At 34.9% G+C, this 27103-nt stretch overlaps 1 protein-coding gene across 1 annotated transcript in view; it reads right to left on the reverse strand.

Annotated features, from left to right (window-relative positions):
• Window positions 1-632: 632 nt before the first annotated feature.
• The window catches only part of STIM2 (stromal interaction molecule 2), a 116640-nt gene continuing 90169 nt past the window's right edge, over window positions 633-27103 (reverse strand). Inside the window, exons 5-12 of the mRNA XM_014548904.1 lie at window positions 25664-25779; window positions 22712-22889; window positions 21819-21996; window positions 16809-16976; window positions 16005-16105; window positions 15533-15771; window positions 7473-7746; window positions 633-2303 (exon numbers count right to left, since the gene is read on the reverse strand). Coding sequence (XP_014404390.1) covers window positions 1826-2303; window positions 7473-7746; window positions 15533-15771; window positions 16005-16105; window positions 16809-16976; window positions 21819-21996; window positions 22712-22889; window positions 25664-25779 — 1732 coding nt within the window. The 3' untranslated portion in view covers window positions 633-1825. The remainder of the gene's footprint in view (window positions 2304-7472; window positions 7747-15532; window positions 15772-16004; window positions 16106-16808; window positions 16977-21818; window positions 21997-22711; window positions 22890-25663; window positions 25780-27103) is intronic.

Here is a 27103-nt window from a genome sequence, read left to right on the forward strand (position 1 = left end):
AGAAGGAGAGAAAGATAAGGTATTCCCTTCACTCTGAAGAAACTCCCAGAATGCTTTTTAATTCTTTGTGCACAACTTTTCCCTTCATTAACAACCTATGTTCCTCAACTCTTGACCTTTCAGATGATCTTACCTCATAATCAGTCCAAAACACTATGTTTGTTTCAATCAATTTTTGCCCTTACAGTACTATTAACAATATAAATATCAATCAAGAACTCGACAGTTTTTAACAACAGTACGAAAAAGAATAAACAATCACACTTTACAGGAGACCTCAGGAAACTGTTAATATTCTTAATCAATTATTTCTTTGGAGCAAATCTCAAACTTGTTTATCAATCAGCATTTTCATCTAAAAAGGACTGGGTTGGACACTGTATTTCAGTCATAATGTTGAAAAACCATTCTAGCTAATATGTGTCAGTTGTTCACCCAAATATCCATCCACATTGTATTACCCAGATCGCTTATGATTGAACTTTTCAAAGAAGTGTTTTAAGCAGAAACTCCCCAGATGTTAATGTACTCTGTTGCTCTATGTGACAATCTTCACAGTAAAAACTACCCTTAAAGTAACCTATCAGTTTAATGAACCCCAAGCTTTACAAATTAATACAACACAATCTAAATGCACCATAGATTTGTATTTGTTAATTGTGATATCAGAACATTTAAACATTTCAAACTACATAAAAATATGACAAACAATATAAAACAGAAAGAAGTTTGTTGACAACTTACTTCCAAAACATCGCTATTTCTTATTTTGCATTAGCAACAAGATAGCTTACATAGCTCTCCAGGAAACATGTAGTGTTTTTAGTGGAGTGTTAACAAAAACCAGCACAGTCCCACACAATAATGTCTCCGATTTATTATCTTTTCCACAGTACAAATTTCTCACAAACCATAAATCCTTTGCGGTTATTCAAAGTCTGTAAACAAATGTCTGAATCCCCACATCCCCCCACCTCAGTTTAAGTTTGTGAATGTTTTAAGTCCTCTGATCAAGTTTGAACTCTTCCGCTTGCATAAGGAATAAAGAGCCTTCTCTCTTTAAATTATGTATATTTTATCATACAGCCTGCAATGCAGTAAATCACAGTGAAAGCCCTGGGAAAAACAAAACAACATGATCTTTACAGCAGGACTCAAAACTTTATAATATTAAATGCATTTAAAGAAGCTTCCCATAATAAAAGCATGGGTTTTCATTTCCAGAAATCAAGTCAATTAGAAACCCTAGGTTCTACTTAAAAACCCATTTGATCTAAAAGTGAAAACAGTCCCCTATCCACAGTCATTTTATAAACTTTATACAGTTTCACTTGCAGAGATTTTTTTTTCCAGTCTGGAAAACAGTAGTGCAATTAGTTTTAATTCTTGTAAGTTATTTAGTCCAGGATGTAAATAGCTCTGTGGAAAGATAAGAAGATGCTCTGGTAAACAAGAAATTTTTGCAAGCCCATGCTGGCTTACCAGTCCATTAAAGCTCGTAAGTCCATAGTGGCTTACAATAAATGTTGTATATACATCACTAACAAAGCAGAAATAAATAGGCAGAAATGACTGTAAACTGTCTCATCTCTTAATAATTTTTCAGAAATAACTGGCTTGATGAATTGATTATATAGTCATTTAAATAAGTAGACAGTAGACAGTTGCCCTTAAGGACATTCCACTATGGCATCCAGTCTGGAAAGCCCCAATGGAGTTACATTCCTAAAATTAAAACAAACAAAAAAAGAGGGGGAGTGGGGGGCGGGGGGGAGATAAAAGTTTAAAGATGCCACTTGAATGGAATTCCATCAAGTCAGCCAGTTCACTTGGATTTCTTCTTAAAAAGGCTTTTGAGTTTTGATGGCTTTTTGCTCTTCTCTCCATTATGACAGAGGTCATGTGGGATGCTGCTTATCCTGGCAACATTCGGGGCTTCCTGCACTGGTTTACTGTTGTTGCCACCTGAGGAACAGGATGTGTGGCGAGCTTTAGGCACCGGGATGCCACTAGAAAGCTGGTTCATGCTACAGGATTTCTCCAAGATGCCGTTGTACACTTTGCTTGCAGGACTGAAGATCATGCTCTTCGTTTCTGTCAGCCCTACACAATCAGGAGAACCCCGGGAGAGATCTGCAGTTATGGGCGAGTCTCCTCTGGACGAATCCTCTAGAGAGAGCTCATCTTTTGATATCTTTCGAGGAGACAATGTTTGGTATATCTCAAGGCTTAAAGGAGGAGACTGCTTCCTTCCAATGGAAGAATTTAAGGAGTCACATTCTGAAGCTGTGTCTGGTACTTCCCTGGATAAGACAGAGGTAAAGGTAAAATTTTAAATCAATACTGAGTCCCAGCAGACATTCTAACTATAACAACTCCTGTCATTTCAGCTATCAAAATGTAAATGGGGGAGCCCCAGCTGTTTGGCTCAGTGGATAGAGCGTCGGCCTGGAGACTGAAGGGTCCTGGGTTCGATTCCGGTCAAGGGCACATGCCTCGGTTGTGGGCTCAATCCCCAGTAGGGGGTGTACAGGAGGCAGCCAGTCAATGATTCTCATCACTGATATTTCAATCTCTCTCTCCCTCTCCCTTTCTCTCTGAAATCAATAAAAATATATTTTTTAAAAATGTAAATGGGGGAAATGCTAAAAATTATACACATTTCAACAAAATTTGAAAATTACTAACTTAAATAATATAACTTAAACTTAATGTTTAATTATTAACATAAACTATAATAATGCAATCTACCAATCTAAGAAAAACAACGTTATACCTTCTTTGTTAAGAGAAATGAAAATGTTTAAAGTTTACAGACTTTTCTTATCATTTCAACTACTTATGTGCTATTTCAATGAGTATTTTTCTTCCTAAATCATATAGTTGACACGATATATTTGAAAAGATTAATCTTAGTCACTGCTTCTCCCTTTACTTAGTTTTTAGTCATTAAGTTGATGAAATATAGCTTCCTGAAGAAGGAAAAAAGAAATATACTAAGAAATATATAAATTCTTCCAAGTTTAAAAAATAAAAAGGAAACTGAAGTACATTAGGGTGGGCAAATGAATGGGAGGTGGAAGCCAATGATGTAATCCTATTTAGAAGTGCACATTCAGTAAAATCTCAAAGGTTTATTCCAATGTGATTCTCCCCCTCCCCCCCTCACTTCTCTACAGTGGAAACGAGAAATAAAGAGGAATGGAAAAATAAAGTTCACAACCCTAAAGCCAACATATAGTAAGTGCTATCAGCCATTCCTTCCAATTATACCTGGAATCCCACCTCTTACTCCCCACTGCTGCCATCCCTCTTCCTGAACCACCGTGGAGTCACCTCAATCACTGCAATAGCTTCCTAACTGCTCTCCCTGCTTCCGTTCTGTTCCTCACTCTGAGTTACTTCTCCACACAGCCTTTTAGGTGGTTTTTTTAAAGACTCAACCAGACCCATCATTCCCGTGCTCAGGATTGTCCAATGCTTCCTCTCATACTCAGGCTAAAACCCAAAGTCCTTGTCCAAGTCACAAAGGCCTGTCTGAGCATGCCCACGGCAGTCTCTGAGGCTGCACACTCTCCCATTCTGCCTCATTCCACCACAGCCTCTCCTTGGCCTTCCCATAGGCCAATCTTGTGGTTCCCAAAGGGCATTAGCACTAGCTGGTTCCTCTGCCTCCCATTCTCTTCCCCTCCAACTCTACATGGCTTCCCCTTCTCCATATCATTCAGGTTGTGATACCACCCCTAGCCACTCTATCTAAAACAGCATTCTTTTTCCTTCTACCTGTCTCTGTTTAGCATCCCAGAACTTATCACTACCTAAAATGATATTTTACATTAACACATTCATAGTCAGTTTCCCCAGGAGAAAGGAAACTTAATGAGGACAAGAAGTCTTATTAACTTCTGTATTCTCTGCACTGGAATAGTAGCAAGATTACAGTGGCTATTCAATAAGCATGTAATGGATGGATGGGAGGGAGGGAGGGAGGATCCTGAAGAATAGGGATCATGTCTTATTCTAGTTTTTGTACATACCATGCCTGACATATTTTTCACTCTATGAAAAATGATTAAGAAATCTCAAAGTACAGTCAAGGTAAACATAGCAGGCCAAAGAAATGAGGTGGGAGAAGGAAGAGAGCCAAAGACAGAATAGAAATGCAAGAACACATATTTTCATCATCTACCAGTTAGAACTAGGATAGGACCTTGTCTCACTTGTCTAGGCAGCTCAAGTTATTAGCAAGTGCATGGCACACAGCAGACTAAACTCATATTTATAGAATGGAACTGAATGAGCTCTCACCTTGGATGACCTATGATTACTATAATTATTTATGCTGATGTGCATTTTATTACTTTGATATGCATATGAACATATCTATGTTAATGCCATATTTTAGATACATTAGCTTTCTGAATGTTTTTAGTCATTTCTATATACTTTATTCACACATGTGTGTGAAGATTGTCTTTATTGCACTACAAGCTCTCAGAAGGTACAAGATCCCATGGGCAAAAAAAGACTTAAAAATGCTTCCAGATAATGCAGTTCCATGTACTGCATAATTTTCCAATGCTTTTACAATTTGATAATGGGCAGTGCTAACAGAGGCGAGGCAGTCAGGAAAAAATGACTCAAAAATCTATCTTTGGTGGGGACTTTTCTGGTAGGTTTCTTTTGGAGATGTCCATTAATTGAACAGCATATATGATTGTTCTTGAAGCTACTCAGCTGCTTTAGTTACTATTTAATTAATTTACTTTCTATTTTGCTACATGGTTTGGCTACTCTGTGTGAACTTCTAAGGTAGGTTAAAAATATTTCAAAAACTAGTCCCAAAGGTCTAAATTAGGGGTGGAGAACCTTTTTTCTGCCAAGGGCCATTTGGGTATTTATACCATCATTTGTGGGCCATACGAAATTATCAACTTAAAAATTAGCTTGCTAAATTTGGTCAAACATTTATTTAACACCCCTAATGCCTTGGCAGGATCAGATCAAATGATTTCTTGAGCCTTATGGCCTGCGGGCCGGATATTCCCCACCCCTGGACTAAGTCATGTGTGAAAAGAGCACTGATCCACGTTAGGAACACTGTCCTGGTCCTGCCATTAGTCAGCTGTACAATCTTGGGCAAGTCATTTAATTTAAACAGGTTTCAATTTTCCTGTAAAGCTAAGAGAATTTGATTACTCTCTAACAATACTTCCATTTCTAACATTCTAATTCCAAAACAAATAATATAAAGTATTGTACCTTCTGCTAACTATTCAGATCTGGAGAGTAGGTATAGTATACCTTAAAATCTCCCATCTTTTCTAGAGCACATTCTTTGGAAATGTTGAACTTAATTATGTGTACCATTTATATTATTTTTTCTATTTCTTTTTCCCCCTACAGTTGAATTCATGTAAGTTTAATGCGTGTGTAACAAGACAACTCAAGGTGAAGTTTAAATGAGTGCATATGTGCATAATGCATCGGACATAAAAGATCAGTAAATAATAAATGTTATTATTTTGTAAGGGTTCTGGTGGCACAACACTGAAGAGACTGAAAATAGAGAGGAGGAAAAGTTTTCTGACTCTAAATTCTTCTCATATTGCTGAGCTAGCTATGAATTTTTGATGTTGCTATTTAAAATGAAACTGAAAACTTCCATCAACTCAAAAAATTCTACTGGAAAGCATAGGCCTGGAGTTTTTCTACTAATATCCACAAGCCACACAAAAGGAGTTTTGTTAGTAAAGCCATCCTTCTGGTGACTATAGTTATATTGCAAAGATTATACAAAATAGCTAATTATAGAGTGCTAACCAAGCAAAGCTGTGTCAAATTCTCCAATTGTAATGAGAATATAAAACATGAACTGTCTTCTTAGGAATATGCTATAATGATTACTTGCTAATCATAAAATTTACTTCCACTAGTAGATGAGAGAATCATGCATGAAAATAATTATTTGATGATGACATTGACTAAAGAATCCCATGACAGAGAGCTACACGGGATCTTGGAGACCATCCAACCCATTTCATCTGGTTTTGTTTCTCATACGAGGACAGTAAGACTTTGGGGCTATACGGCTATTAAGTAGCAAAATCAGAAACTGACTCCGTTTTTCTGTCTAACCACAGGCTTCCAAGAAGGACAGTGGTTTAGAAAGAGAGATCCTCCATAACAACAGGCCTCATGGAGCACTGGGGTCCCTCAGCTGGACTAGCATACCCTGCCACTACTCTTTTTTATAGAAAGAAATTGTTATGAATACAAATTCCTTCTTTCAGTTCCCCACACTTTCTTAAACCTCTGGCATTTGATACTTGTTTACTATCAAGTGCTAGCACATAACAGTAAATCATTAAGTGACAACAAATATTTTAAAAACTCAGTCAGTCATATTCAATGTTTCTTTGTGCTCAAGTATATTTAAACTCATGCCTTTATACTTTACATATAAAATAGTTAATAAGTTTATATTTAGAGACTTGAGTTACCTGAGTGCTATGACTTCTTCTAAAAGCTGTACCTCAAAGTATCTTCCTATGTCTGTATAGTGGTCCCCAAATTCCCAGCCCTAGTACACAGACATCTTCTCCCAGTCAGTTATTCTGTTGTTGTTGCTTTTGTTAATCCTCACCCAAGAATATTTTTCCCATTGACTTTTAGAGAGAGAGGGAAGGAGGGCGGGAGACATCGATGTGAGAAAGACACATAGATTGGTTGCCTCCCGCACACACCCCAACTTGGGCTGGGGGATCAAAACAGCAACACAAGTATGTGCCCTTGACCAGGAATGGAACCTGGGACTCCAGTGTGTGGGCCGACACTCTAACCAGTGAGCACACTGACCAGGGCTCCCAGTTAGTTATTCAATCAAACACTAATATAGAAGGGATTTTGCAGATGTAATTAAGGGCATAAACCAGTCGACCTTAACATAGAGAGATTATTATCCAGGTGAGCCTTTTAAATTTGGGTCTAGAGATCAGAGATAGAGGCAGTCAGAGATTCAAAGCAAAGGAAGGATTTGACGGAAGGGAAACTCTCTGTTGCTGGCTTTGAAGATGGAGGCCACATGGAGAAAGGAACATCGGGCAGCTTCTAGGAACTGAGAGCAGCCCCTGCACGGGAACCGGACCTCAATGCTATAACCCCAAGGAACTGAATTCTTCCATAACCAACTGAGCTTTGAAGAGGCCCCAAAGCTGCAGATGAGAGCGGAGCTCAGTCAATACCTTGATTTTACCCTTGTCAGATCCTGGGCAGAAAACCCGGCCACACCAAGCTTGAACTTTGGCATATAGAACTGAGAGCTAAAAACTGGGTGCTGTTTGACATCACTAAGTTTGTGGTAAGTTCTTATGCAGCAATGGAAAACTAGTAAGACACATCAGTCCTACCCACCCCACTCCCACCTCCCACACAGCAGCCCAACATATACTTAGTTTATTCACTGCCAATACCATTGCTTCTCAGCAGAGAAGTAAATGGCCTCCTCCTCCTCTTCACTCCTATAAAGAGCAGGGCAACTTGACACTGAGAGGATATCTGGATCAGGGGAGGCCAATGAGTGCTGGGTGTGCTGGGGATGGTGGGCGTGCCGCGGGTGTGGCGGGTGCGGAGCGTGGGCAGGGAGCTGAGCTCGCTGGGTCTGTGGTGAGGATGGCACGATGCTGCGACGAGAGCGACACAAGCTACTGCTTCTGGCTAACGACCCAGCAGGTTTAGCCATGGTCCCTGAAAACCAAACATAAATTTTTAAAAAGCTCATAAAACCCAGTGTTCCTTTGTACATGCTATAAATACTCACAAAAGAGAACTGATGTTACTAAGATGTAATCATTTAATCTACCTTACTGAAATAAGTGACTGAACCGTTATTACCATCCTCCATCACCTTTACTGCACCTCAGGAAAGTTAAGAAATAAAAAATAAAATCTAACAAAAATGAAATCAAGTCTAAAAATAAAAAGAAATGAACATAAACAAATTAGGTTTTAATATTAAATTTGACATTACTAACAAAAAAGATTTTAAAATTTACCCAACATAACAAATCCTTAAATTCAGAAAATCAATACAGTGGGGCCTTGACTTACGAGTGTCCCGACTAGCGAGTTTTTCAAGATACGAGCCGTCTCTTGGCCGATTTTTTGCTTTGAGTTGCAAGCTAAAATTCGGGTTATGAGCCAGCTTCAGATACCCCACCGCTAGTTGGCACAGCGAACGTCACAGTGAACGCCACAACATCAGCTCAGCATCACGTGTCTCACTCGTTCACTGTTGATTTGACATATGAGTAATTTGAGTTACGAGCTCCGTCACGGAACGAATTAAACTCGTAAGTCAAGGCCCCACTGTATAGCATATTTACAAGGAATTTGTACTTTGTTACAAAATAAATTTCAACATTAAAAGAAGGAAATTATCAGTAAAATATAAGTTGGATTTTTCAATGGTTTGATCCCTGGTTGGGGGTGCATGTGGGAGGCAACTGGTCCATGTGATGTTTCTCTCTCACATTGATATTTCTCTCTCTCCCTGCCTACCTCTCTCTCTCTCTCTCAAAAAAAAAGTCAATTAAAAAAAAAGAACCCTAGCTGGTTTGGCTCAATGGATAGAGCATCGGCCTGTAAACTGAAGGGTCTCGGGTTCAATTCCGGTCAGGGACACATACCTCAGTTGCAGACTTGATCCCTGGCCCTGTCAAGGCATGTGTGGGAGCAACCAATTGATGTGTCTTTCTCACATCAATGTTCCTCTCTCTTCCTCTTCCTCTCCCCCCATCATTTCCACTCTCTCTAATAATCAATGGAAAAAATATCTTCACTTGAGGATTAAAAAAAAAAAGTATTGCTCACAAATATACAATATTTTCCAAAATTTTTTTTCTTAATTATGTTGCATGTCTTTTGCCTGAAAAAAATATATGAATCCCTGTATTAGAGTTATATATGCTTGGAGTTGAGGGTCTTTCTTCCTTGTTGCCTGAAGAGGACTGGATGGGGCTATAGACAGTTATAACACTATAAAATCACAGTATTAAAAAGCAGGCACTTTGACCTTTCAACAAGCATTCCTTTACATAATGTGAATGTTTTACAACATGTTCAGGCTATTATTAATTTCCAGTGAAGGCAGATATCCACCCCACCTGTGATTTATAAGAGCAGTTAAATAAAACATCCAAGTTCATTATATAGAAATTTATTACTGAGATAATTTTCATTCTATTATCAATAATTAGATAAGAGAAGCACAGCGATTTAATATGACCCTCCATTGCAAACTGTTTTTCCTTATGCCAGAGAAGATAAATTTTGTTTTGTAATAAGGGATTCCCCCTGCCACCAACAACCAGAAATAATAAGCCATATATGGACTTCTGGTTCTAGCAATATGGCAGTCAAAGATTACCTGACCAGCATTTCCCAACTCTCAACAATGCACTTTAAATACCCTCAAACACTTCAATATGATGAATAAAATACAGCAATAGTTCTAAATGCAAACTTGCAAGGAAGAAAAAAAATTATCAGATGCCAAAACAGAGAGGATAAAAGAAAGAACTACTAGATCTGTGAGTGACGGTGGAACTACTGTGGAGGTTCCCAGTCACAATAATTCAGGGGTTTGGGTTATAATTTGGGGATATAAAAGACATCTTGAGCCTACATGAAGTAAGGAATAGGAATTGTGAGTGTTCTGGATAAAAGCTGGGGTCTAGATGAGCTACATTCCTCAGTGAAAGCATATGTTTAAAAAAAATCTCTTTAAAATAGCTCAGTAAAAAACTACAGACAAAAGAAGGCAACAGTTAAAGTGGTTCTTAGAGAAAAATTCGTAGCCATAAAATCATACATTAAGGAAAAAAGGAGAACTAAAAATTCATAAGCTAGATGTCTAAATAATAAAACAAACAAAAAAATAAATTCTAATAAAGAAAATAAAAGAACAGAAATAAATGGAGAATATCAACAAAAAAACAGTTCTTTGAGGAATGAAAGAGTGAGTGAAATAAAATAGTCAAATTATGCCAGATTAATCAAGGATAGGAAAACGAAAGGATTTTTAAATATAAGTGAAAATTTTTAAATCATGTAAAATACTATGGACAACTTTAAGCCAATGAATTTTAAAACTCGGGTAAAACAAACAATATTTTAGAATCACATAACTTAAAATTAGGCTTTTACCCATTATAAGAATCTAAATCAATAGTTTGAAAAAAAAAATCTGCCCCCTTTCCTCCTGCCAAAAATCCTTAAAGAACAAATAATCTGTATTTTATACTAACAGAGTATGGAATAAAAATTCAAAACATTTATTGGGTATTATTATGGGTCAGGATCTGTTCTAAGTGTTTTACAGGTATTATTATTATTTAAATGACAAAATAATTACACAAGGTGGGTTACATTTTATAGAGACTCAGAGAGAGTGCTTCCTACAAGGCTACACAAATAAAAAATAATGGATGTTTTATTCAAAACAAAATACTGGACAACATTAACCTATAAGGTGAGGGGGTGTGATACATATTAATGGTGGTATAACAGTTAAAGGCAACAGTTAAAGTGGTTCTTAGAGAAAAACTCGTAGCCATAAAATCATACAAATCTATGCAATCTTGTTCCAGAGCCCACATTCTTTTAATATTTATTGATTTGACAGAAGAGAGAGAGAGAGAGAGAGAGACAGACACATTGATTTGTTGTTTCACTTATTACTTATATGTGCCCTGACCAGGGATCGAACCCACAACCTTGGTGTGTCAGGATGATGCTCTAACCAACAGCTGCCCAGCCAGGGTCAGAGCCCACATTCTTAACCACTATATTTTACTACCTCTATTTAAGAGTAGGAAAGAATGGGATGGAAAAATAGGCATATTCCTTGACTTACTTTGTGATGCTAGTTTTACTAGTAACCTTGATATCAAAATCAAACAGAGTGTTTGGAAGGAAAATTATTGGCTAAACTAATGTATGATTAAAGATATAAAAACCCTAAATAAAATAATATAGCAAACCAAATCCAATTTATCGTAAGTCATAATGTACTGTTTGCATAATAAATTGGATTTGGTTTGTCACAATGTACTGTTTTTATAATAAATTGGATTTGTATGCTATATTATTTTATTTAGTTTTTACATATTTAATTAAGTAGATTAAAATTACAAATAAAAAAATAAAGTGATCACCTCAAATATGCAGAAGATGTTGGTAAAATTTAATATCCATTGATTTAAAAGAAAAATCATTATTAGCAAAATAGGAATAAAAATTAAATTTCTTAATTCAAAAGCAATCTACCAAAAATGTAGAGAGAAAAATATCACATTTCATGATGAAATATTATTGGGAGCATTCTTTTTACAGTCAGAAATGGCAACCACTACTACCTGCAATCACCACTCTTATTCAACACTTTATGGGAGGCTTCAGCGGTTCTCAACCTGTGGGTCGCGACCCCTTTGGGGGTCGAACGACCCTTTCACAGGGGTCGCCTAAGACCATCGGAAAACACATATATAATTACATATTGTTTTTGTGATTAATCACTATGCTTTAATTATGTTCAATTTTTAACAATGAAATTGGGGGTCACCACAACATGAGGAACTGTATTAAAGGGTTGCGACATTAGAAAGGTTGAGAACCACTGCTTTAGACTGAATAACAAGGGGGGAAAATCAAAAGGATTGGGAAGAAAACAGCAACTCATTATTATTGTCTATACAAAAAAATCCAAAAGGCCCTTAGAAGAGAATTCAATTTTTCTGTATACAAGATCAGTATACCCAAATCAACAGCACTTCCCTAAATATCAGCACAAGCTATCATACCTAGAAATTAACCTTGAAAACAAAATATATGCAAGAACTACACAGAGAAAATTGTAAATTTTACTTAAAGATATAAAAGTAGGTCTCAAATGGAATTTATGAATAACATTTGTTCCCAAGTAAATTCAAAGAAATTCCAGTAAAAGCCCAAAGGAATTTCATAAGCTGATCCTAAAATGACCCAGAGTAGCAACTGAAGCTGAATAATAAATGAAGGCTTTGAAGTACCAAACCTCAATACTTATTATGAAGCTATAAGTAGCAACTAAGGCAGAATGGGACCAATGAAAGAAAACAGAGAACCTAGAAGCATTTATGTGTCTATGGAGAGAAGTGGTATCAAAAATCAGCAGACAGAGGAGAAATGAGGCTGGGACAACTGTTTATCTATACAATGATGTATTTTGTTCACAATATGAACAAAAATAACTTCTAGGTAGATTAAAAGACTAAGGGATTAAAGCAAAACTTTAAAACTTTTAGGACAGCTAACAAAACTACCACCCTCTGAAAAAGACATAAAAAGCAAAAATCATAAATTTGTCATTAAAATATTTTTTAAACTCTTCTGATTAAAAAAGAAAATAAATAACATAGCACAATAAAAAACCAAAGGCAAATCCTAGGAGAAGATGTCTTCAACCCTCAAATAACCAGGCAACATTTAAAAAAATTCTTCCAGATCAGTAAGAAATCCTGGAGAAAATTCCATAGCAGGAACAAAGAACTCAGATAGGAAGGAATCTGAACAAATGTCAATAAATGATATGGTACTCAATCTCAACAGTCATCAAGGAAATAAAATTTTTAATAACAGTAAGGTATCATATAACATCCATTCAAGTTATAAACCAAATCATACCATTCCAAATATTGTAAGGATATAAGAAGATAGGCTCTCATATATAGTGGTTGTGCAAACTGATAGAACCACTTTGAGAGCAACTTAGCAATGACTAGTAAGCGGTGTCTTCACCACAGCTCAGCAATCCATTTCTAGGTGTTCACCCAGAGAAGCCCTCAGAGCTACGACATGGAGATGATGATAAAGATGCTCATTGTAGTAGTATTTTATAAGGGGGGGGAAAAGGGAGAAAGAACCTATCTCAGTAGAAAAAGGGATAAACTGTGGTTTATTATTACAATAAATAAATAAATACACTGTGGTTAACTTATATTCAACAGTTACAGTAAATTTAACTAATCTATATGTAAACATGGAAAATTTATAAAACAGTTTTGAGCAAAAAGAGTTAAAAACTATACCAATATATACAGTTTGATAACATTTATGTAAATTTTAAAATAAGTAACAATTGTATCTATTGTTTATGGATATACCTGCATGTAATAAAAGTACAATAGGCTTTAGATTGTAAACAACTTTAGAAGAGTGGGAAAGGGAGGCGATCTGGTTTAGCTGTAGCTGTAATGGTTTATTCTGATAAAGAGATGAGTAAAGCAAAATGTTAATATCTGTTTACCTTTGTAGTAGGTGAGCATATTGTTTTTAGGAATATCTGAAAGGCTTTATAATAACAAATGTTAAATAAATTGCTACTGCATTCCCACTGTGAATGTTTAGCAGTACTATAAAAGTACCAACAGGAAAACAAACAATCATCTGCTCCTACCCACACAGGGCTAACCTTTGATAGTATCTTCTCTGTCTTTTTTCCTTACAAATAATTAAACACAGACAATATTATGCTATGTATGTATAGTTTCACAACCTTACTTTGTTCTTAACATGCCACAGGAATGTTTCCTTGTCATTATTTCACACTTATACAGCTTACATACCCAGAGTGCAAATTTAAAACTGCTCAGGAGGGTGTATAATTATGAGACTTTATCCTACCTTAGACCCTCATCCTACTGCCAGGAGTTTCTTATTTATCAGGTCTAGAAATTATGCTTTTGTAACTAAGCAGAGTGAAGTATCACTGTTGTGCCACTGGGTGGAGGCAAAGCTCTCCAAGTATAATTTTCGGTATGAGTTATTTTTCAAAGATAATAAATTTGATCACAGCATTTTTAAACATCATATTAACTTCAAAATCAACGTGTACTTTTTTTCATATTTAAAAGTTCAAATTTCTACATCACAATCACTGAAAAGTTAAGATAATTATTCACATTTAATGCTAAGTGTTTTAATGCACATATGAATATCTTTTCCCTCAAAAAAAAAGGACTTTAAAAAAATCTAGTTAATTTAGGGAATATATCTTCATGCACACTTCTGATGGTGCATAATTATGCATTCTAAGGAGGGACTGCAACATTAAAAAAAAACTTTAGTTTTCAAACAGCATCATATACCTATGAATCAGTGTTACATTTGTTAAGCTTAGGGCATATAATTCAAATAAACACAATATTCAAAGAGCAGAGCTGGCCCAGATCTAGATATAACTTTGCAACATCACTCTCTTGCAGCATAGGGCCAATGAGATGAGTCAGGTCACACATTCAGTACTCATTACATTTACAATCTGTCCTCTCCTCCGTCCTCTTGTAAGATTTAGTGCCTCCCCAATCTGTTTGCATTATCTGCCTGTTGGTTGCATTTTTCCAACCTTAGAATGAAAACCACAGAAATGAACATAAACACAAAATCACTATTTATTTGAAAATTTACGAGATTTCTTTCATAAAATTGTTTTAAAAATTAGAACCCTTTCTAAATCATAACATCAGGAAAGCTATAATTGAATAGAAAAACTCAAACTGGAAATGCTTACATATCACGATTTATCTCAAAGACTAAAATTTCCATGTAAGTCTTCAATCAATAAATAACTTCTGCTCTCCATTCTTTGGACTCCTGTTCTATCTACACTGTTTTCATAAAGATCAGAAAGGTTGGGAAAAATGAAGCCGGTAGGCAATAATAAGGATAATGATTTCTAAATCATAAAATACACCATCTTAAATTCAAACTCTCTATAACTTTGCAAAAAGTCCAAATACTTATTAATAAATTCTGAAATTTGTTAATAAAATCTAAAATATTTAAATTTCACTTTCCTGCCAAAATGTATTCTTTACCATGTAAAAATTTTCAAAGAATAAAACATAACAAAGGAATTGTACATTTTCTAGCAACAAAAACATCTACAAAATTTTCCAAACACAGACATAACACAGTTTAATTTTTATATAAAGGTAAATTGATTCAGTGCTTTATGAGTCAATACTCTTTCAGTAAAAGCACAGAATTGAAAAAGCAAAACAAAATATTAAAAAAACATGTCTACCGAGAATGTCAACTCAATTTAAAAAAAAATCACAGGCTGGCTGAAAGTCACACAGTTGGTTAGTTAGTGGCACAGCTAGGACTGGAACACAGGATTAGAGCTTGCCTAAATTTTACTTTGTACTATAGATTACACTGCTTTTTGAAAGAATGTTTTTCCTCAAAGCTCAGCCCTTCATTCATAAAAGTGATTTAGCATGTATGATGTAACACACACACACAAACACACACACACACACACACACCTCAGACATTATTCTGAAACAGTAAACACAAATTAACAACAAAAAGAGAAAACAAAGAATGTACAAGATGTTTTATCACAGCCTTCAAAGTAAATGCTCCATAAACGGCGTGGTGTAAAGTTACCTTAAAGTTATCCCAATTCTCTTTTGAACTCATCACTTACCAGGAAACTGTGACACTATGGGAGGTGTATCTTCATCTAAGTCGTCAACTCCTCCAGCGATTGGATAGGGTGGAATGGAGACTCTGGGCATCACCACCCAGCTGTGGTCGGAATAAAGGGATGAGGTCAGGCTGGGGAGCCCGGAGTTATGGGCTATCTGGAAGCCACAGATCTTCTCAATCTGTTGCCAGCGAAATAGTCGTTCTCGTAAACAAGTTGTCAGCTCAGAGAGAGCTTTCCTGGAAAAGACAACATAGGAATTATTTGTTATTTCAAATAGTCCTTAATATGGCACTGAAAAAAGATAACTACATGAATAGAACATGGCAATTAGCTAATTTCAAGAAGAAATTACACACTCTTAGAATTAGTATGAATTATGTGATTATACATGATCAAATTAAAATATAGACTGTCCATAAATTACATATTTCAGCACAGTGAAAATAAACAACTAAAATAACATTCTTACTTTGCTTCCAGAATTTTGTGGTCTACCTCATCTAGGGAGGAGCTGTGTGCAACATGCAGAGTCCCGAAGACTGTGCTTCTCTTCTTTTTAATTTTCTCTGCCTAGAAACCAAAGGAGAGAAAAATAAGGCTAGGTTTGGGGAAAACATACATATATTAATGAAGTTTATTTTGTTTTACTTATATTAATAATCATAAAACCAGTGAAAAATTATTAGTCAATAATATATAGCCCTATTTTCCAAAAAAGAAAATAGATGAGGGAAAAAACAAACATGCTTTCCCAACTTAAACGATATGATTAAAAACTCTGTTCTGGAGAATTTGTCTCTTATTTCTGTAATTCAGAAAGACCTGAATTTTCTATTAAAACTAACAAATAACATTATATCCTACTACAATAGAGGTGTTAGTGAGTGAACTGAACTCTTTTTTGTGTGTGTGCTACATATCAGATTAATACTTAATCGTATTTCACACAATTTAATAAAGTCAGACATTAATTTCTAGTAACTACTGACCTGAATCAGATATGAAGCAGCAACCTAGAGGAGAAAAGCTCTGTATAAAACATTTATAATGATAATAGGGATGATTTTTAAATGACACTAAGGTCATTCTGAAAGGTATACACTTCTTAAAAGAAAGCAATTCTACTTTATAGCCTATGATTATGAGAGTCAATTAATGCAATAAGTTCCAGTTCAAGAAAAGAATCTGCAATAATAAAAATGTATTCATATCTTTGTATTCAACTGGTTAATCCTTCTAGAAATTTAATAAGTTTTGAAATATAATAGAGTACCTCATCCTTAGCAATAGCTAATTGCATTTCGGCATTCTGTCTTTTAATATTGTAGTACTGTACTTCTACTTCATGTGTCAACTGAAGCCATTTTTGAAGTGCATCTGGAACAGACCAGCTGCTTCTGAGTTCAAATTCTTTTTCAGCCTTTTTTAAAGCCATTCGAACCTGGATGGGAGGGGGAGGGAGAGAGGGAGGAAGAGAAAAGAAGAAAAGAGAGAAATTTCTTTTCTTAAGATATTCAAATTAAAAAATTTTTAAAGACATCAGCATATTTTAGTACCCAAATTAAGAGAAAAAGCCATTTTATTATGCTCTTTGTAAACAACATTTTAAATCACAAAGTCTAAAACAATATATTTCTGACATTAAAACTTAAGCTGAAGTTTTAAGTGCATCTTAAATTCACTATGCAAAGTGGTAAAGCCAGAGGATAGAGGGGACCTACATAGACCTTAAGCTGCAATATTTAGTTTTTATATTTTATTATAACCAGACTCACTAAGAGTGAAAAAAATAAATCTAGGGCATATAAAAACTAAAACTTACCACACTCTTCTCACAATGCATTATTTATGAAGTAGCATATGAATAAGTGTCCTATTCTATTACCCCTTCTAACGTTACCCCAAAGCCCTACTATATACTCCGTAACTATACACTCACTGTTCTGAAGAATTTTTACCTCTGCTATTTAATCCACTGCTCCTAATATACCAGAAAGTAGATAAATTGTAAATTTCAAGAAAGTTGATTCTGACTGAGAGTCCATCTGATTTTCCATGAGAAACCATGCATAGCCTTCAGCGCCCAAGTCTTTCTTTCAGCTACCCTTGAAGGGAGTCAATGCTTAGTGTGGGACGTGGTATTACATGCTAAGGAAAATACTCTTAAGGAAAGTGTCACAAAGAAAAGGACAGAGAAGGAAGAGACAACCCATTCTAGGAATGATTCACTTAAATTAGCAGAGTTCAAGCTAAAGATAAGTAAAGACACATGATGAAATTTATGGAATTACATATGCTGAAGTCCTTCACACAGAGTAAGGAGTGAGCTATGGAGAATCCTGCTTCTGAACACCATAACTGAAAATTAATTTTCCTCAGGCTAAGTAAGGTAACTAAAACTCTACTCCTAAACCAACATGCAGGAGAATGTTTGATCTAAAAACCCAACGTATTTAAATAAACTTTGTCATTTTCCAGATTAAACTAAGAGTACTATACACAAACTTTTGATGAAGAAACAGACTGGCTGTCAGATACTGTAAGAAAAAAATATGCAGAAAGTATTTTTTAAAGTCTACAATTTAAGAACAAAAATTCACAATGGACACTACGTAGATAAATCAAAAAACAAATGTTAAAAGCAAGGATAAGATCGCTGAAAACAAATCCTAAGCAACATTTGCCTGACATAATTCACTGTGCAATGTGCTTGGGACAATGCTGTGTTTAATAAGAAGCTTGGCTAAGCTGTGTGGCGTCCTGCTAATCTCTCAGGAAGAGAGAATGTGAGCTCAGGTCCTGTGATGTACAGGTCTACATGATACCACCAAGTGAAGGGCTGCAGGCCCTTCTTCTGACAAGATTTTATTTATTTATTTTTTTTCAGTGTATTATATATTTATTTTGTAATATTATTTTTTTTAATTTTTATTTATTTATTTTTTTAATTTTTATTTGTTTTTTTTGCTAAAAGTATTACAAAGGGTATTACATATGTGTCCTTTTTTTCCCCCCGCCCTTGACAATCCCCTGCCCTCCCTTACCCCCCAGTGTCTTATGTCCATTGGTTATGCTTATGACAATCAGTTTGAGGCAGCTCTGCCTCTGTATCTATTATTGTTCAAAAGTTTGTAATGGTCTTTATTATCCATGAATGAGTGAGATCATGTGGTATTTTTCCTTCATTGACTGGCTTGTTTCACTTAGCATAATGCTCTCCAGTTCCATCCATGCTGTTGCAAATGGTAAGAGTTCCTTCTTTTTTACAGCAGCATAATATTCTGACAAGATTTTAAAGCTAAATTTTCTTCTGTAGTTTTCACTGCCAAAGAAGTATACAGAGAATCTGAACAAATTTCACTGAAGTTTTTCTCTTTAATCATTAAAATTTTCCTTAATGTTATATCTACAAATTTATTTCTTCCAAAATAATTCAATGAACATATTTAACACAGAATTGATATATCTCTAGTATAAATTAAGGCTAAACAATGTTTTGATTGACTGTCAAATATGTCTCAAATTTTTAAAAATCCTTACCTTCTAATAATAGCAACTATTTAAACTATTTTTCTGCTAATTCATAAGTTTATCATTTGACCTAAAGTCCAACCCTTAGTTTGAATTACATTGTTATTTATAGGGGGATGGATCTAAAATTAATAGCTTTCACAAATGATGAATTATTAAGTTGTTTAAAAATATAATAATTATTGACATAGTTTTTTGTGCAAAACACCAATAAGTAAAAACATGGTATTAGAAAGAAACAGCCTAAACATCTGAAAACCTGGCTTCTACATGCAACTTTATTCGTTATTACCTCTCTGACCTTCAGCAAATTCTTTATTTTCTGAGGTTGACTGTCTCATGTAGAGTAGGGGTACCATGGATTGTCCTGACTTAAGCTTCTTTAGACTTTAAGAAAAAATTACGTATGTGAAAAGAATTTACACAAAATATAAAGTGGTACTATTATTTACCCAAAAGTTTTTGTTTTAGGGTAAAGAACACTATATAAAATATGTACCAGATTCTCTTGCTTTCTAATTTTGAGAAGTTGATTTATCCCCAAGACAAAATATAGTAATGCTTCCAACTATGTGGAAATGTGGATTATATAATAATGTACTGAAATTAATTTCCCAGTTAAACTTACTCTATAAACAAATCCTTTAATAACATTAAAGGAAAACATGGACTCTGGAATATGACATGCAGTATCTTGCCTTTGCCACTTAATCTTGCCACTGTGTGTCCTAATGTAAGTTATTTAACCTAAATTTAACCTAAGTTATTTAACCTACGGACCTCTTTACATATCTCATCTGTAAATGAGGGTAATCTCTATGTTTTGTGAAGATTAAAATTCAGCAATGGATCATTTGTAATATGCATAAAACACAAACACTCATAAAATTATTTATTATTTCTATAATCATATTGGATAGAGATCTTTTTAAATACCCATTTCTCTCCTTTAAACTTACTTCTTGCTGACTCAGGATCTCATTAGGATTCTTACTTTGTACTGAGACATCATACCATGGTAATCTTAGGGTCTCCATGCCAAAAACCTCAGATGAGAATGTTAGTGATTCTTGGGCATTCTTTTATATTGTCTTCTCCCTTACTGTGAAATAGCCACCTATAAAATACTGCTATCAGTTTATATCTCCATAGTGTAGAGAATTCCCACTACTGTTTTCTGATTTGTACTTTTTTATCTGCAAAGTTCAGAAAAACATCTAACAAGCTTTTAATTTAGTACTGGGAACAAACCAAGAGTTAGAAGTCTCAGTGGGAACAGGCAGGGAGTTCTCACAGAAGTAAAGGGCAAACTATCTAAGTCTTGAACACTATAATTTTAGCGAGGCCTTTTTTGTTGTTGTTAATCCCCTGTTCTTTACTATGTTCTATACAGAAGTGTTTTTTGTTGTTTTTGTTTTTTGTTTTTTTCAGGTAAATAGAGCCTGACCGCAAATATGTCTAGAAGGCAACTTAAAAGAACAAACTCTTTCCAGGGAAAAGATTAAAAAAAACACACAGATGTCTGGGGTATGAGGAAAGAATAGTTAGCAGTTAATAAAAGAGATGGCTGACTGCATTCAGTCAAAAATCACAAACTCAAAAGAAATAGTAACTTCACTTTGAACATTTTCTCAGGAGTTGACATTGAAACTCATTCATCACATAATTTCTATTTCTTATTTAGCACTTGACTGAGAAGGCAACAATTACAGAAAGCAAAGTGGAAGGCAGAACACCTAGGTTCTTGGCCCTGGTTTACAACTAAGTCACTCTCTAATCTTGAGAAAGTTTTCTCCTCCTCATTTTGTTCCTCAGTTTATTTACCAATAATACAAGGGTCAGAGTCAAAAAAGGAGATGAGGCCATGGAAGCAGAGATTGCAATGACATGCTTTGAAGATGAAGGAAGGTGCCAAGAGCCAAGAAATGCAGGTGGCCCCTAGACACTGGAAAAGCAAGGAAACAGATCCTCCCCTAGGGCCTCAAGAAGGAATGCAAGCCTACGGACCTATTTTAAACGCTGACTTTGAGAACTGTAAGACAATAAAGATGTGTTGTGTTAAAGCCACTAAGTTTGTGTTAATATTTTATAGAAGGAATAAAAACCAAATATATCTGCCTATAATTAAATTCTTACAGAACCACTGCCCACAGGACTACCCAATGCCTGAATGCCTATTATCCATCTTGAGTAAATTCATAGTGGAAGCAGATATTGGAAAGGACATCCTTTAAACCAGCGGTCGCCAATCTTTTTCGGACCTCACAGACCACCAGTGGTCCACGGACCACCAGTTGGCAACCGCTGCTTTAGAGTCTAAAGTTTAGACAACCTCACAATTGTTAACAGATTATATTCTAAAGCCATTTAATAGGACTCAAATGATGCTTAATAGAGATTCTTTACCTTTGCAGAGAAGTTTAACATTAGACATACTTTACTAGGTTACAGTTGAAATTGGAAACACATTACAGATGTTAAATTAAATAAACGCATTACATTTACTCAAGACAATTGACATGGCCTGGGATGAGATTTCATGAATGAGAGAACATGATGGCAACTTTATCTTTTAGTTACTACTTTGTTATTTTGCTAAAAGGACTTTGATCAATGCAAACAATACGAACAAATGAGTCTTTGATTAACTGAAGAGTATACAATTGAACGAAATGTACGAGATTGAACAAAAACAAAAAACTCAGAATGACAATACAAATATTCTAACATACTTTTTAAAAAATGTAAATACCTGTTCCAATTCCTGCTCTGCATATTGACGTCTACTCAATTCACTTTCAGCTCCCTCCCTCAGCTCCTTCAGCCGACAAGCCTCTTCCTTTGCGAAATTGATTTCATCCATCATTTTGCGCTCTAGGTTTTGCTTTTCTACAGCAACATTTCTGTTTTCTTCCTGTGCCTTTTCAAGTCTTAAAGAGTAAAAATGTAATTCCTCACAAAAGTTTCCAAAATTTCATTTTATTAAATAAAAAATAAATATATATCAAGCAGTATGATACATGCAATCAAAATTTGCATAATTTTCTATTAATCTTAGGTCTGGATAATAAAAACATCAGGTAACCTATTATATACAGCTATTTTGGTTATCTTTTTAAAAATATATATTTTTATTGATTTCAGAGAGGAAGGGAGAGGGAGAGATAGAAACATCAATAATGAGAATCATTGATCACCTCTGGGCATGTGCCCTGACGGGGAATCAAACTGTGACCTCTGGTTCATAGGTCTATTGAGCCACAATGGCCAGACTATTTTGGTTATCTTGAGATCAAAATACAGGAATAACAGAGAAATACTCTTTAGCAAAGAGACTTTTAGGAAATACATAATTATTTAAATCATGTCAAAAATATAATTTAACTTCACATATAATTCCACCTATTTATGATTGATTTCCATTGGTCTCTACCCATTCATTCCCTAGAGCATGCCTTCATAATAAATCCATAATTATAAAAATATAATGATACTTTTGTGTATATATATATGAAATGAAGTGTACATACATTCCTGATGTGTGTATCAATCTAAATGTGTACATGCACATGCCCATATTACATTTTCACAAATTGTATTTTTCTACATAAATAAGAAGACTTATAGCTTGTTTTACTTACTCACCTCTCTTGTAAGTCCATTAGACTTTGCTCTGCAGTTTGCAGACTCTCTAAGTCTTTCATCATTTTTGCAACATGTTCTTTTGATGTTTTATTCTGCGTATAAGCAAACCAGCAACCTCCAACACCAATTACTATAGAAACTATGAGGATAAAATCCTTCATCCAGTTATGAGCAGGGCCTATGAAGAGAATTAAAGATGGTTAAATTAATCTTTGAGTGTAACAGAATCTCAATACACAGAGAGACGTTTTTAAAATTAGAAGGCATCTAAAATAAAACAAACAAAAAAAGTCAAGATGACTCTCCCATATAAAAGCTCAACCTTTTAAAAAATCCTTTTCAAATAATCAATGTGTTTATTATAACTACTTGATATACTAGACCTACAGGAAACAGAGACAAACCAATATGGACGCTCCATGTCCCTGCTGGTACAGGAGGTAGTAACAAAAGTCCTGGAGCCCCTGAAAAACCGACAGCACCTCCCATCATGTACTGAGAATGGTCCTCTGGGTGAAGGAGTCATAAAGAATGTCAGCATCGCATTCCAACTCCTATAGTCAAGTTAGCTGTGATGCTTTGATAAACAACCTGGAATGCTAATCGTTCACCAAAAAGCACCTTCCCCAAGCATATAGCCACGTAACTAATTAAGACTAATCAGTGATTCTCAACCAAAGGTGATATTTTCCCCCAGCAAACATTTAGACTTTTGGGGGGTCACAACTGGGAGGAGAGTGAAAGCGGCTGGGGAGAGCTGTTACTGATGTCTAGTAGGTAGAAGCCAAGGATGTTGTTAAACATCCCACAATGCACAAGAAAATCATTCCCCACTCACCCCCCTTCTATAAAAAAAATTACCTAGGAATTATCTAACCTGCAATGTGAATAATGCCAAGGTTAAGAAACCATGGGTTAAATGACCATAACAATATTATTTTAGATGGTTACTTGCCAGAGATATCAGGGTTATTAGAAAGAATAGGATCACCTTCCCTACCAAGCCAGGCAAGACAGTAACCCCAACATTGTTTTAAGTAAGGAGTAAGGAGCCAGGGCCTACAGAAATCACTAGTCAAATAATGTCCTAGTTTATTAGGAACTTTATTAGAGTTGTCAATACACATTAATTTTCAGGGGGCTCTCTGGAGGAAGACACAATGATAACTAACACAATAAAATGTATGCGTGAATAGTTCCTATGCTTACAAGTCTAGGGTTCGTATATGTTTGCACAGTGCGATAAATAGCATGCTCTATGCCAGACACCCTCAGGGTCGTGTGTTTCCAGAGTGCATGCCCTCGCCCACAGTGAAAGAGATGCACTACCCAAGGCTAAAGTCTCAAAGGATTTATTTCTATTTCTGCCTCAGACTGAGAGGTTCCACTCAGGCTCTAGTTCAATTATGAGCCCTTTTCAGGCTGAAATATAATCACCAGAAATAACAATAAATAGATGGGCAAGTTTCCAAACTGTATACCACAAACTAGAAAAGATTTCAGGGAAAACTCCTTTAAAATGGTATCTCTGTTCATTTGATAATGCTGGGTTTGTATAAATCTAACGTGGGTGTTCCAACTACAGGCTCATTCATTCAAATAATAATTTTAAGACAATAAAAAGATGTAGCTTAATTAGTTTATTAAAATATTTATTTTCAACATTCTCTGAGACTAATTTGATTCCTTTTCAAATAACAATATAATACTGTCTTGGCTTAGAGAGTGGTTTGTTCCTGAATTAATAAAATATAAATATTTCTGACCAAGTTTTATATAGAGATAAATTCTTTTTCATGTGGATGATTTCACCAATCATCCACATGAAAAAATTAGGAAGAACTGCACAGAAGACAACCCCCAGGAGACCCAGCAGAAAATTTAGACAAGGAAAAGGTTGGAAAGGGCATCATCTCCATGGAATGCTCGGCATTTCAGTAGTGTTCTATTTCCTAGGGTTTGTAATTTCCAACAGTGCATTTCCACCAACCCTCACAAAGGGAAGTTCCAGCTGTTTCACCAGCTGCTCTTTTAGCCTGAGCCAAAAAAGAACCTCCAGTAAAGTCATGAAATTCATCCAACCGCTTCAGCAACTCTTTTTTAGCAGAGCCACCCCCAAGATAGTATCATAGAAACCTGCAAGTGTCCTAGATTCAGGAATGGAGGTAAAATAAATGTTAGTTTCCTAATTTGTAATTTGTGGAAGTCATATTTCTTGTATTCATTTTGTTATCTGTTTTTGGCTTTGGAAAAATAAAACATAATTCCCCTAAAATGTGCCTCATGAAACGCTTTCTGAAATTTAAAATTAAATTAAATAAGCATATTAAACTTTCTTTCTGAGAAACAGTAGTCCTGTCAAATTAAAGAAATACAGGTTTATTTTCTTTACGAATATAACAGATTAATTACTTAACTATTCCTCTTCAAAATAATCTAAAGAACAATTCACCACCTTGTGCTTCTGCCAGGAGAGTCTATTACTTTGTAAAGTTTTAAAGTGGGCCTTTACTTTTGATCTATATAAAAAAATTATTTTTTTGGTGATAAATGAAATCAAGTTAGGTTCTATTACTTCATGCATCAAGATGGTTGGATTGCACCATTTTTTAAAGGGACTCTTCAGTGAACATCCAACTATAATAACATGAACAAAATTGCTATAAAGACACAAAGTTTTAAATCTAGAAATTTAATTCTAAATTGTCAACTAACAATGTTTATAACTTTTAATATCAATAAACAGCTTTGGGCATTTCACACTCTATATTTCATTGATAAAAAGTCTGACCCTATAAATCTTTTGTTTTAAGATAATATTAAATTTCCTTTATACCTAATAGATTATTCTTCTTAGTGGTCTACTACCTTCCTTACTTTTTCCTTCTTTAGATAACAAATAGACGATCTGATTATTCTTTTGCATCATATTCTGAGAGAGCGAATACTAACGTGTTAGAGGTCCAAACAAAACCACATCCAGTGCCTTGAGCTGAAGTTTTTGTCTGTGACTCCGGTCGCTGATTTTCAACTGAGATATCATAAATGAAGGTTCATGTACTGCTATCCTGTTCATTTAAAAAAATACATATACATTAAATGAAAATATTTCTAGTATATAAATTTAAATATTTGAGCAACATATTTAATACTGTAAGAGCTTATTCAAGTGTGATTTAATACTTTATTACATGTATCAAAACCCTTCTCAGTGCAACGTTAGCTGTCCAAACACTGCTGAATGTTAATAATTTAGTTGCTAGGTTGATATTTTTGTTTTCTGAGTTTATTTTGTACTGTAACTTAATATGATTTTAAAATTTATCAAATTCAAAATATTTTATAATCATTAATTACCTAACATCTTACTGTCATTTCACAAAGAACAAGCAAATTATAATAGCAGACTTTAAAGAATAGTATCTAAGAAGTCTATACCTAAAAAAAAAAAAAAGAAGAAGAAGAAGTCTATACCTTTACAGTTTAATGTTTAAACCAGCGGTTCTCAACCTGTGGGTCGCGACGAACGACCCTTTCACAGGGGTCGCCTAAGACCATCGGAAAACACATATATAATTACATATTGTTTTTGTGATTAATCACTATGCTTTAATTATGTTCAATTTGTAACAATGAAAATACATCCTGCATATCAGATATTTACATTACGATTCATAACAGTAGCAAAATTACAGTTATGAAGTAGCAACAAAAATAATTTTATGGTTGGGGGTCACCACAACATGAGGAACTGTATTAAAGGGTCGCAGCATTAGGAAGGTTGAGAACCACTGGTTTAAACTGTTTAAAAATTAAACAAAGTCCTCTAAGTCATAAGTGGAAAGTAAGCAGTCATCATTAGTTGGGAAAGTAAACTGAAGGATTTATGTAATAAGAAGTACTGACCCATTTTATTAGCTATGAAAAAAGTAAGTAGGGGGCCAAAGGCACAGGTAAATTAAGGTAATAAAATCACTTCAATTTGGACTTCAAACCCAAGCAGCCCAGTCAGTAGTCAGCTAAGATTTCTTAACAACCAAGTATGATGCTAATAAAGATCTTATAACACAAAGTTTAATAATAATAATAATAATAATAATAATAATGTAATTGTTAATAACAATGACAATAAAAACAAGCATGTACTATGTGCCGGGACCTGTGTGAGGGCTTAATTAAAATTCAAAACAAACTATATTGTGTGTGAGTGTGTATGTGTATGTGTGTATATATACATACATCTACACTAATAAAAGAGAAACATGGTAATTAGCGTACGACCGCTACCCTTTTCATTGGCTAATCAGGGCGATATGCAAATTAACTGCCAACTAAGATGGCGGTTAACTGCCAACAAAGATGGCGGTTAATTTGCATATGTAGGCACAATGC

This window comes from Myotis brandtii, unplaced genomic scaffold (genome assembly GCF_000412655.1).
Source record: "Myotis brandtii unplaced genomic scaffold, ASM41265v1 scaffold525, whole genome shotgun sequence".
NCBI lineage: Eukaryota > Metazoa > Chordata > Mammalia > Chiroptera > Vespertilionidae > Myotis > Myotis brandtii.